The sequence below is a fragment of the Amblyomma mixtum genome, chromosome 6 (assembly GCF_055824585.1).
Source record: "Amblyomma mixtum isolate Tamu chromosome 6, ASM5582458v1, whole genome shotgun sequence".
NCBI classification, from domain to species: Eukaryota; Metazoa; Arthropoda; class Arachnida; order Ixodida; family Ixodidae; genus Amblyomma; species Amblyomma mixtum.
In genome coordinates this window covers 150,540,106-150,552,734 of record NC_143017.1, presented here as the reverse complement: position 1 = coordinate 150,552,734, position 12,629 = coordinate 150,540,106, and the positions used below count along the sequence as shown (strand labels likewise).

Genomic DNA, 12,629 nt, shown 5'->3' with positions numbered 1-12,629 from the left:
GCCCTCTTTCAAAATCTCTTCTGTGGATGTTTTGGAAATGCGATACTAAAACAGACAAGTTTCGCCGCGCAGCAAAGAAAGTGTTAATGTAACAGGCAAATTCCTAAAAGGTAAAATAAGATTAATCGTGAGAAATGTTTTTTGTTTCTTATTTTTTCTAAAATCATTCAAGTAATCGATAAAACTGCCCTCGAAATATCCACATCCTTCAAGCACAAGCACCAGAAAGCTTCGTATTCAGCTCGTATTCAGTAAGGCAGTAATTACTCACAAGAATCCAATAAAGCTTCTTCCTTATTTCAAGTCTACTCAGCCTTGGGGGATTCCTCTAAACACATTGGATGACCATCACTAGTATTGAAGGTAGCGTCATGAAAGGTTCTTTTTTTTATGTTGATTAGAGTATTTGCTTGCGAACACAGTTGAAATTTAACATAATTTTGATACGCATTTTATTATAACACCCACTGTTAACAGATGCATCGAAAAGCCAGCGGAACGATAATGTTTTAGGTTGAACATTAAAGTTTAAAAAATAAGAGATCCGAGCTTTTCCCCATTGTCGTGGATGAAGTGACAGCGGTAGCTTGGTTTGGTTTGGTTTATGGGGTTTAACGTCCCAAAGCGACTAAGGCTATGAGAGACGCCGTAGTGGAGGGCTCCGGAAATTTCGACCACCTGGGGTTCTTTAACGTGCACTGACATCGCACAGTACACGGGCCTCTAGAATTTCTCCTCCAAAGAAATTCCAGCCGCCGCGGCCGGGATCGAACCCGCGGCGGCTGGAGTTTCTTTGGAGGAGAAATTCTAGAGGCCCGTGTACTGTGCGATGTCAGTGCACGTTAAAGAACCCCAAGTGGTCGAAATTTCCGGAGCCATTCACTACGGCGTCTATACGACCATCTCACATACCTTCTCCCCAGCCCAGCTGAACCCTATGACCACATATGGCCACAACGCCAAGCCGCAACGCCACCGTCACCACCAACCCTGTCTCCTTCTTTCCACTTCCACTTTCTCTCTCCCTCCATCCCCTAAAAGTAGAGAGTAGAATTTCCCTCTCTCCATTTTATAACCTGCCACCTGAGGAAGGCGACAAGTGAAGCTGCGGACGCCAGTGAAAACGGCATGAAACTAAGGAAAGAGCGAATAACAGCTAACGCTCCAAAAGCGGAGCGAGCAGTAACGAAAAACGAAAAAGGGAAGAATGCACGTGCTGAGAGACGCTGAACTCGTTTTGACGAGAAAAATATCAAGGAAGAGGTCTTGTGTACGCGATAACTCTGTCCATAACAACAGTTACGATGAAAAAGGACACCACCTTCGCTCTACGCCTCATCACCTACCTGCGTGTTAAGCTGGCCTTACCCACTCCTCTCTGTATTATGCTCGACACAGTGGCATAGTGAACTTCCGTTTTCTAGGTACCGCTCAGCTCCTTATCATTTCTCCTTTCGCATCGTCCTTTCTTGGAATACTACACACATGCGAAACCATCGGCACCTGCATCGGCACCTGAAATAATCGGCACCTGCAGACTCAGCTCTCCCCCTGAGAGACCGCAAGAGAAAAAAAAAATACCGTAAACTAATACTCGCGACGACTGGTAGGTGAAGAAGAACAAGAGAGCGGGACCAACAGCGGTGAGCACGTTTGGGCGGCCAGAACGTGTGCAGAAACCCAGACAGAGCCAGCAGCCACAGAAGCCTTCCGAATCCGCTGGGACGGCGGCAAAGGCTAGCGTGGGGCGCAACACGTGCTCGGGCTGCGGTCCACTCCCACGCTCGGAAGCGCTCCCGAGAGGGAGCGCGTGCAGGGAGTGCTCCCGCTTTCCTGGAGAGCAATCCCGTTGCCATGGAGACCGCGGAAGGGCGAGGAAGGAGGGGAGGAGAGAGTAGATGGGAAAGAGAGGAGAGGGAAAAGATATGTGTGCTCTCGAGCCTTCCCAACGTTTTACTCGGGTGCGTGGAGAGAAAATGATGTCTCACTTTCGGCGTGCCCTCTGCGCCGTCGACCCCGCTGCACGTTTGACTGCTCGCGAGACGAATTCATCTCGCGTGCGTCGAGAGCACGTCTTCTTTCTTACTTTATTTTCAAATTTATTTCCTTTTTTTGTTTTCGGGGCCAGGCGCGACGCGAAGACTCTCCCCACATCTCGTACCTTTAGTTATTTCCTCGCGACGCTCCTGCAGATTTGGTTTTCCCCATGTTCTGTCGTCAGCTCTTAGCGCTTTTCGGCAGTGCGAAATGTTGAGCGTTGTACTCGCTTTTTCTTTTTCAGAACGATGAGCGCTAGTGTGCAAAACTCGTACTTTATTTGTACAGCCTTTTGAGTTGTTCTCGGAGCGTTTCCATCTGTCACGGGTCCTGCAGTTCTTTTTTTGCACTATTCTTTTTTTTCACGGGCGCACTCGGCTGCACTGTTTGCGGGTCAACATCTGTTATGCGTGTGCACCATGTAATCCGTTTCTTTGCATGTCAAGCAGGCGTCGCTGTGTTGAGTTTCTGTGTCTTCTTTTCAGGGCATTGTTGACATTGAGTTATAAGCGCTCAGGAGACCGCGCATCTTTCGAAACCGGCGTATACCGAGCCGTTAGTTCTTTTTAGCGCGTTATCACAGTGGTACCGAGTGGTGAGTTGTCCCAGCTCTCGAATTTTCATTCAAGCAACATTATAATAGACATGAACAATATTGTCAACAGAATCGAGGACTATGGGAGGTGACTAGAGTGGGTGAAACGGTGACGGGGAGAAGAAAGACGAGAGAAAGAAATGGCGTGTCTTTCTATCTTCTTCCGTAAATACATAAATTTATTCGTAGAAAACTTTATTTTGCTACTTATTGCACGATTGTTTCACATTCACCAAATACGTATTCCATGATATTTGTTATCGACAAATATAAATATTATTGTGCGTTAAAGCCCAGTTCTGAAACCTGGGTGTGCGTCGCGTACTACCTAGAGCTGTAGCACAACCGGATGGGTCGAGCAGGTATGGCTGCACGCTCTAAGGATGTAGGACAATCTCTAATTGCTCCGTACATTGAAACCTTAAAGGCGATTAGAATTTTAGCCTTTCTACGTCCGTCACAGGTAGCTGGAGGTTCTTGTGTACATATTGTAAGATTTTTTTTTGAATAAAAAAATTAGGGCACTGCCATGTCAACATGTGCTCGTCAAACCTTTAAAATTCGATGGCACTTCAGGCTTGATGTCGTCTACGATCTAAACGTGTGGGCTTAACAACAAGCCCTGCATTGTTTTTTGTATTTAGTCCACAGATGATCTCGCGAGACCAGCTTCAGTGGCTCAGTGGTTAAAGCACTCGGTTTCTGAGCTCGAGTACTCTGGTTCAAACTCAGGCCGTGGTGGCCCAGATGGAGACGAAATGAAAAAGGCACCCGTGGGCTGTGCGATGTCAGTGCACTTTAAAGGACACTAGGTAGTCGAAATTAAGTCGGAGCCCTCGACTGCACCACCCCCTTACCTCTTCTTTCAGACCATTCCTTCAATCTTTCCGTCCAGCCCCGCCCGAAAGACCTGGGTTCGATCCCGGCAGCGGCGGTTGAATTTCGATGGAGGTGAAAATCTAGAGGCCCGCGTACTCGGCGATGTCAGTGCACGTTAAAGAACCGCAGGTGGCCGAAATTTCCGGAGCCCTCCACTACGGCGTCTCTCATAGCCTGAGTCGCTTTGGGACGTTAAACCCTATAAACCAAACCAAACCGACTGAAGAGTTCATCAAGAATCAGAAAGTTAGTTCCTTTCCTTTCTGCATAGCTATTTTCCCCCTGTGACAGCGCGACGTCACTACACCGACGTTGCTGCCACGTGACGTCATCTGAGGAGGGATTATGTGACCATCACACAGACGGTGATCACGTGAGTCGGCGCCAAGTGAATTCTTGGTTGCTGACACCAAAAAAGTGGTAGGGTTTTAGCGTAGTTAAACCGAGTAGACGTGCGAAAGCATGTGTTTAGCTTGCTTGGCTCATTGCTCGGTCGCCGGCACTACTGGCGACGATATTGCCCAGTTGTGGAAAATATTTAGTTTATTTCTGAACGGGCTGCTGCTATGCTAGGCTCGACCAAGGTCACCCCCCCCCCCCCCCCCCCCTTCATGGGCTACAGCTGACGCTACGCTCCTCCGAGCTTATTCGATTCTACCCGAGTTACTCTGAGGCAACACGCAATATACTTGGTTGGGACCGTGTTAGGTAGCGCTTTCGCACTAAAACTGAAATCTTCCCCCGACAAACCTCATTGCAAATAATAATAGATTACTTGCACGTGCCATCGCGGGTGCTATGATGGAGGGAAGGTCAGAGCAAACCGCTATCGTGGAAGTCACAGTAAAGTCACGGCAAACCATGTGTACTGATACGACCCCTTATGTTAGTTCACTCTGCTAAGCTCAGACGCACGATGTTTTTGAGTGCCTGGTTAAGAGCTGATCATTACCCGCATTCATTCGATAGTCTATCGCAGAATTTTGATGTCGCTCTTGTTGCTGTTTGCATGGGGTTTGAGGGAAAAAAATTTACTCCCCACTCCAAGCCCGGCGCTCTAAACATCTTTTTACAACTTCTCTACAAACGCACAGTGAATGCGCTGAATTAAGAGCGTCAGCAAAATTTGTCACACTTTCTTCGTTCGGGGAGCGAGCCAGCTCTCCCGAGGGTTGTAGTGAACAAGTTTTGAAGGTTGTGTAAGCTGTCCTTATGCAAGGTTATGTAAGGTATATATTAAACATTTGTCCCACGTCATTACACCACATCATGCTTGTATTTGACGGGTAGCTCCCGCAAACTGGGAAGACCGGAGGGGCATCCAGGTAGCCATTGTACATAACGTGGGTACTGGGGACGATGGCGGAAGAGGGGGAAGTAGTTACGTGGCACGTTGTGTGCGAGGACTAAGCGTGGGCTATCCCCCCCCCCCCCCCCCTCTTCTCTTAGCAACAAAACGGGAGCGGCGACAAGCGCAAGGAAAGGACACTGGGAAGCTAATTTAATTCCCCAGGCGCGCAATAAAGAACGTTGTGGCCTGAGAAAAGTACCTCAAAGTCTGAGCGCATCGCAGAGGGCGGGCGTCACGGTAATTACCTTGGATGCGGGGCTCGGCCGGAGCTGACGGGCGGCCTGAGCGGCACTAAGGTACGTAATCAGGCTTAACAGGTCTTCGAGATGATAGCATGAAGCATACGCTCCACCGGGCCTCGTTTCTGGAGCACGAAGTTGCAAACGAAAAATGTAGAGGATGCAGTACAGCTGCATCCAATGTCCAATCAAAAAAGGAACAACCCAGGCGCTAGTAAAGGCGTTAATAAACAGGCTTGAGACCACGTTACTGCCGAGTCGTTTGTTGATTATTGTTCTGGCATCCACAGCGCTCGCTCCAAGGCTGAAATTTTGTCATTCGAGAGCAGGAAAAGAGAAGTAGCTCATGTGAATTTCAGGAGGTGAGAAAAAAAACGCCCGCTGAAAGTCGTTCGCTTCTAAATTGCCACTTTAAAGAAACTTTGCCGCGAGTTACATAAGTAAAACTACAGCTACGTAGCACAAAACCACCACTGCCGACCACGCCTGTGTGCGAGAGAATTACGCGACCAAACGGTAATTTTCATAATAAATCGATATCTGTAGCGAAATTTAAATGAAACTTGCTTCCTTAAGTTGATTAATTGTTCTTATATCTTTTTCGTTCCTTGTTTTCAGAGTTTTTTTTTTTCGTAAGTCTGCTTATTCTTGCCTATCTTCCTACACTTCTAGACTTCACTCAGCGCTGGTGCGTCGACATAAATATACTGACGCTCACGAATAGTGGAATATATGGCGCAATAATTACGAGGCTAACATCAACGATGCTGCGAACTTCAGTTATACATGGTCGCCTAGCCCGCCTTTCTAAAGCGTTACTGATTAATCAGACGGTTAAACGTCACGACAGAAACTGAAGCGTTTTGAGAGCCTTTTGCTAACAAAACATAATATAAAACCGGACGAGTTTGAGTTGAACTGAGGTTCAAACACCCAGGTGACACCATCGTGGTTTGCCTGCGTTTTGCATACGGCTGCTTCAGCTTTTCAAGCGCTCACTTCCTCATCTTGGCGTAGTCGTTGCATATCGGCATCACGGCTCCGAACGTCGACAATCGCTTGCCGTTCAAAACCTCGCCTCACTTTACGAGCGCGATACTCCAGATGTTCACGCAGTCTCCACTTCAGCTCGCGTTCGCAGTGACATTCGCAAATTTATTCCGAGTACTACTGCGGGTGGTCGATCTCGTCTACCGTTGTAGCGAGCGACTGAGTGACAGTGCGCTCACGAGCCACGCATCACTTAATGTTGCCACATCTTAAAAACGCATGGCTTCAAACGACGCCAAAACTGTGACACGTCCCATTATAACAGCCAGCGCTGTACGAAGGTGCTGGGATTTTTTTTTATGTATTCATACTGGGGGCACAGGCCCGTGAAATAGAACAAAAACGAACAAATTAATACAAGTAAAGCTCGATTTAAGGAAATGGAGAGCAGCCACGAATTATTTTGTTAAAACGGGAAATTCATTAGAGGAGGGCATTTTTTCGCCCTTCAGAATCTAAGACCGTAACGTAGCGGCAACCAAAAGCTACCGTGGCTTCGTATTTGCCGTTGACCCGCATCTGCGCGCACGAAAAGTCCGCGAAAGTGGCCCGAATCGCTTCTGCGTGAAAGCGCCATCTGGTAAAACTTCCCGAAAAAAATTGCAAAGTCGGGTTTAGTGGTAGTTTGTTTCGTTATTTCGCGCTCTTGAGAACATCAAAATTTGTTCGTTAGATCGGGCACTTCGTAAAATCGGGTTTCGTTCGATCGATTTTTAACTGTAACGATTATCTGAACATTGGCAAGTCTGGCACGTAGTTGAAAGCCCGTAACATAACATAAATTGTTTTCCAAAACAAATGTAAACACATATGCAAGTATCTGAAAAAAAAAATGTGCACAAACCATAGCTCTCGATCGAGAACTTGTGATGCGAAAAGAAAAAAGGTGCATGTCCAAAGTAATGAAGTACAAGCAGTTGTAATCAAGCGCCTCTACTTTTGAACAACGGTAGAAAATTTCTGGTTTTTTTGCAGAGCTATTTGCCAGGACGACGAGGAAGAAATCATAGTTGTTTTCCGTGAAACAAGCATTACAGTTAGTCTGAAATTCAAGCACCTTAATATTTTCAAAGGGAAAAAAGATGCATGGGACGACAGCCTAGGTCATTTCGTTCAACCATCTCCGCTTTCGTAGCTAGAACAGAAGAAGTTGATTAAGTTTTTTTTTTCTTTTCTAGTGTAATTAGTTCCGCATCAAAGTTCTTGTGACGCCTGCTAAACTTTTCTGTTTCCAGCTTTCGAGGCTCCTTTTTGAGGCTCCTCGCAGGTACTCGCAAAGTGCGTAATACCCGCACAAGAAATGCGTATTCGAAAGCGGTCATGCTTGTAACTTGCGGCGTCTTTGCTAGAACATACGCAGATGCGTTACTTCGGAGCCCTCATCTCGTTTCCATGCAAATCAGTTCCTTTTGAACTGCACGTTTATCTTTCCTGGAGCGCCCCCTCCCCCTGTCTCAGTGCGCCTTGAGAGAAAAAATTTGGCAACAACATGTGTTCACTTTCATTATTTGTGGAGCGTCTCTTTTAAGCGAAAGCAGCGAAACAAAATGTAGAGGACACCTCACAGTACAACGTGTTTAGAGTGACACAGCCTTAGAGTCTGAAGTCCGCTAGGCCTGCTTCGCCACCTCCGTCATTTCGGAGTTTGAGCAGCCGTCGATACTCTATCTTCAGCAACGTAGTTCCGTCGTCGCCCCATCTGCTTGCGGGAATTTTCCACAACGGTAAACACACGCGCTGTTGATTCTGGCTCCATGCCAACCTAATATGCGTAGCTGCCCAGCCACGTCTGCACACAACAAACCACGGCAGCAGCGAGGGCCGCAGGAGTTCTGAACTAAGGACTCCAACCACCTCCCAGGACCATTGAACCTTTATTATTGGCATTGTTTACCACTGCTACTACTACTACTACACCTCTTTACCCTTTTTTCAACGAGATATGTGAGACAGTTACTGCGTCATTTGCTTTCCTGAAAACCAATTTTCAATTTTTTTATATATTTTCTTTTACACCATCCTAGAGTGCTCGGCTCCATTCGGACTCAGCGGTTGACTAAGGAACCTTAGCAGAGCAAGCGCTCTTTTTCAAGGAGTCATGACACTGGCTTCTAATGAAGTTCTATTCTCCTCCGAAAAGCACAGACCAGCACCCCTGCTCGCAAGCTATAAGCAAGACCTCACCGGAAAACCAAGACCCACCTCCTCCAACTATTCCTCATCACTGCGGCACTCGCGTTCTCGCACTGCAAGGCCACTCAACAGCCCGACCCCTCTGGTCCGATCCCATCTCCATCCCCCAACCTGAGATTACGAGCTCACCACGAGCCTGTCGTCATCGCAACAAGCCCCGAACAACAACATCCTATATATATATAGCCCCTGGAGAGTGGCAGGTGCTTTGGATCTCACCGGCGGCATGTGGTTGTTTCTTCTTCTCCTCCCAAATCGATTATCCTTCAGCGATAAAATAATTACACTATTAATTTATCATTTATTCGAACCATAAATTATGAAAAAAGAGAAAAACATTCCTATATGTTCCTTGGCTTTCCTCCTATATATGTCATAACGAGCCCCTCATTTCCCTTCCCTTGCCTGCTATATATATATACAGGGTTTTTCAGCTAATATTTGACTTTACACGATTTTTAAACATGTGCTTTTTTGAGTTAGAAGAGAACTTTTTTTCGGCAAAGCATTATAAGCGGTGTAGTAATCAGAATACAGCTAAGATGTGCTAACTACCAGGCTGGATAACTAATATTGAACAGTTAACTTTTTAAATATTGCTTTTGGGCACCTTAATTACTGAGGGGCGTGTTGTCCACCGTAATTAACATACATTTAAGCTTTTAGAATTAGAAAACTCGGTTACCTTCAGAGCGCTGGCCCAACATATTTTGGCTACATCGCGCCAAAATACGTGTGCTTTCGAGAAGCTTGCAGGCAAAGCAACCTCTCCAGTACACGTAACTCGTTGAAATAGCCAAAATTTGTTGTGCCACAACGCCGAGGGTAACCGCGTATTCGAAATCCTAGAAACTGATATGGATATTAATTACGGTGGACTACATTCCTATTAATAATTAAGGAGCCTAACCGTAACAGTTAAAAAGTTAATTATTCAATATTAGCCAGCCTGCTAGTTGGTACATCTTCGCTGCATTCTGATGTACTACACCGCTGACAATACTATGCCGTAAAAAGCGCTATTCTAGCCGCCGTGGTGGCTCAGTGGTTATGGTGCTCGGCTGCTGACCCGAAAGACGCGGGTTCGATCCCGGCCGCGGCGGTTGAATTTCTTTGGAGGAGGAATTTTATAGGCCCGTGCACTGTGCGATGTCAGTGCACGTTAAAGAACCCCTGGCGGTCGAAATTTCCGGAGCCCTCCACTACGGCGTCTCTCATAGCCTAAGTCGCTTTGGGACGTTAAACCCCGTAAACCAAACCAAACCAAAAAGCGCTCTTCTAATTCAAAAAGCATATGTTTAAAATGTGTGTAAAATCTTAGGCGAAACACCTTGTATATACTCCTGTACACTCACAGCTAAAGTCACTGGAACTCAGAGTTCCAGTGACTTTACTCACAGCATGACAACAGCGCCAGGTGCTGTATGAGAACCAGCGGCCCCGTCGGCTCGCCGGTGTCCCGACGGGCGCAGTAGCACAACGTTCCCAGGCACTGCAGCCGTTGGAAGTCGCCGCGAGAGTCGCAGCGCACCTGAGGCGCCGCCATCCAGTCGGCCCGGCCTTGGCGACGCTGCGCTGTCATCTGCCGCGAGCAACCTGCCGAGAGAGCGAAGGATTAAACTTCGGCGCACTACGACAAATCCGATGCTACGCAGCATAATTAATCCAGCCCCGGACGGCACCGGCACCGGCATACTCAATTACAGGAGTTCTAGCGCTTCCTGTTTACCGTCAGCCGACTCATTAATGGATGCACTATAGCTTCCCGCTCTGAATACGAATGAATTACTGGGGCGGAGCTCAAAGAAATACCGTGCACATGAATCAATACGCGCGCCCTGCGTCTGTACAAAGGTGCACGTGGTTTGACGTTTGTAAGGATAAATAAGCGATAATAAAAGTCGCTTCGTGATTGATATAAGTTGAGTCGTAATGTGAAATGCGCTGCTTTTCAGTCTAAAGCTGTTGTAGGTCACGCTACGGGCTCTTTCGTAAATGTCACTGCTGCAGTAGGATATGCTTCGCCTTGATTGGCGTCAACAATTCTGTCATTAACCCTCGACACCTGCTATGACTGGTCGATGCACTGTCGCATGTATACCTTCTTTTATCAAAACCGTTTCGATGAAACATTTGCTTAAGTCGGACGTAGCGTCAGCTAATAAAGGACCAGTTTACGGAGTCATTGCAACGTGATGGCGGTTCATGATTGGTCGGGGGCCGTCCAATAGTCATTCACTACTGCCAGCGAAGGAGACAGTACTTTACGCGGTCTCAGGCAAAAGGGCCGTCTAGAGGCAGAATGCTCTAGACTGCAAGCGCTTGGCACTAGAGTTGAAAGAGAGGGAAGGAAAGGACCATAATGGGTGACAAATGTAGTGGCGGGCGAGGGCGGGCCGAGTGACGGGAGCTGAGACTCAGTGTAGAAGTGGGGACGAAAGAGTCTTCGCTCAACGGGACGCGGGTATACTGTATACTATAGACTGTGTTGATGCACCGCACGTAGTTGATAGACGGGAATGCAACAAAAGCAAGGTGCAAGTACATATACACAGAGCAAGCCTCGATGCAATCCATTAAAAACAAACCGGAACTAAAACACACAACAGAATAACAATGAAGTCGGAAAAAAGGAGGGGTGGGAGCCTGTAACGCAGGCAGGTTAAACGCCAGCAAGGACGCCGGACAATTCGGAAGAGTTCTTACGTCGAAACCTTGCAAATTGCAAGGTTCAATTCCAAATGCCGCCAGCTCTGCAACCTCGGCAGCGCTGCACAGTTCTGCTGGAGCAGAACGTAACTGGGCGCTTCTGGTCAATGCTGTGCCGTTTCGTTCAAATCATGGCTTACGCCGTGAACTAAATGACCGGGTGTGCGTAGCTGCAGCCGCTTAAGCATTGTGATACGGGTGGCTCCTATGCCTAAAGTGGGAACGAGACTGGGTCATTGAGAGGGCTGTCAATCTTACTACGTGTACGTGTTCCTTGTACAAACAGCGCAGGCACTAGAGGAGGAAAAAGCAGACCGAACGGAAGGTGGTAGTCTAGCTGCGTTAGCACGTCGTCTAGAAGGCTTTGTCTGCTGAAAATCACGGTTTTTTCGCGGGCAGCCATCCTTCCGATATCGTCGCATGTGATCATTTTATCCCTTATTCTTACTAGGTCAGGCGGGGAAATACAGTTAGGCCGCCATCACTACGCGTACTCTTCGCTTTCGGCCCAATTTGTGCTATCAGCTTCTGTTTCGTTTCCCCATACGTATTTCTTTGTCCACGCAAGGCATCTAAGGCCGTCGATACGACAACAAAACGTTCTTCTACTGCCTACATGACTGTGTGGGCAGGTCGCCAAGGCACTTGTATCTAGACAAACAGGACAAAAAAAAAAGTATTCATCATTTGCGTTACAAAGAACCAGCTCCTGGAGGCACCGTCTTCAAGGCTGGCATAAATAAGGCCCTTATGAAACATAGGAGCACATTATCGATTATTCTAGCGTCATCGATAGCCAAGATAGCTGATTTCTTCATATTCAAAATACATAGCAAAATATACTTCAGTGATCACGACCTCGCAAATAAGTCCCGTCAATGTCTTGTGGTGCAATCAAGTGCGCTTTTTCTTCTTCTCAGTTTTCTTTGTTTTTGTGCTTTTTGTCGCGATTACGTTTTAGCTTCTATTGCCTCTCTGTAATGTACACTGTATCTTAAGGGTACTACAAACAAATACATAAATAATTGTGACCACAGGACCCTTCTGGATAACTCCCCGTCCCCCTAGAGACTGAAAGCTTTCCTCACTGGTCAGCTGGCGAATGTGGGAGCTTTTGATATATTTAAGGGTGTTTGATGACTGCACAATGCTTCGGCATCCTTTCCTCTGAGGAATGTCCCGACGCAGCTTTCATTTAAAAAAAAAACTACTGAATGTCGGCTTGCAAGCAAGAGCTTAGCGAGTTGTAGCCGGTTGCGTCGCTTAGGCGTGTTCACCGCAGAGTGGTCATGTATTAAGGGGAAACTGACGACAAATTGAAATTGGGCCGTATCGACAGAGTATCGCGTTCTAATCACAAAGAGATCACTGTCACTGAAAAAAAAAAAACAGCTTCTATAAGCTGGAAAAGACCAAGAAACGAAATAGAGATTGCGCCACCAGTGGCCTACTTCGAGAGTAAAATGCTTGCGTCGACACAGATTTTTCGCTGCCAATTCCGGAGGCCACGCTATACTGCTATTCACTTCAAAACAGTGGCAACCGGTGCTTTTAGGTAAGGACGTCACAAGTTTCA

At 47.1% G+C, this 12,629-nt stretch overlaps 1 protein-coding gene across 2 annotated transcripts in view; it reads right to left on the bottom strand.

The window, feature by feature from the left end:
- Positions 1 to 12,629, bottom strand: part of LOC149340761 (thyroglobulin-like) — a 95,495-nt gene that overhangs the window by 49,002 nt on the left and 33,864 nt on the right. For both annotated transcript variants that reach the window (XM_089549611.1, XM_089549612.1), the window contains exon 5: positions 9,743 to 9,940. In XM_089549611.1, coding sequence (XP_089405737.1) covers positions 9,743 to 9,940 — 198 coding nt within the window. The remainder of the gene's footprint in view (positions 1 to 9,742; positions 9,941 to 12,629) is intronic.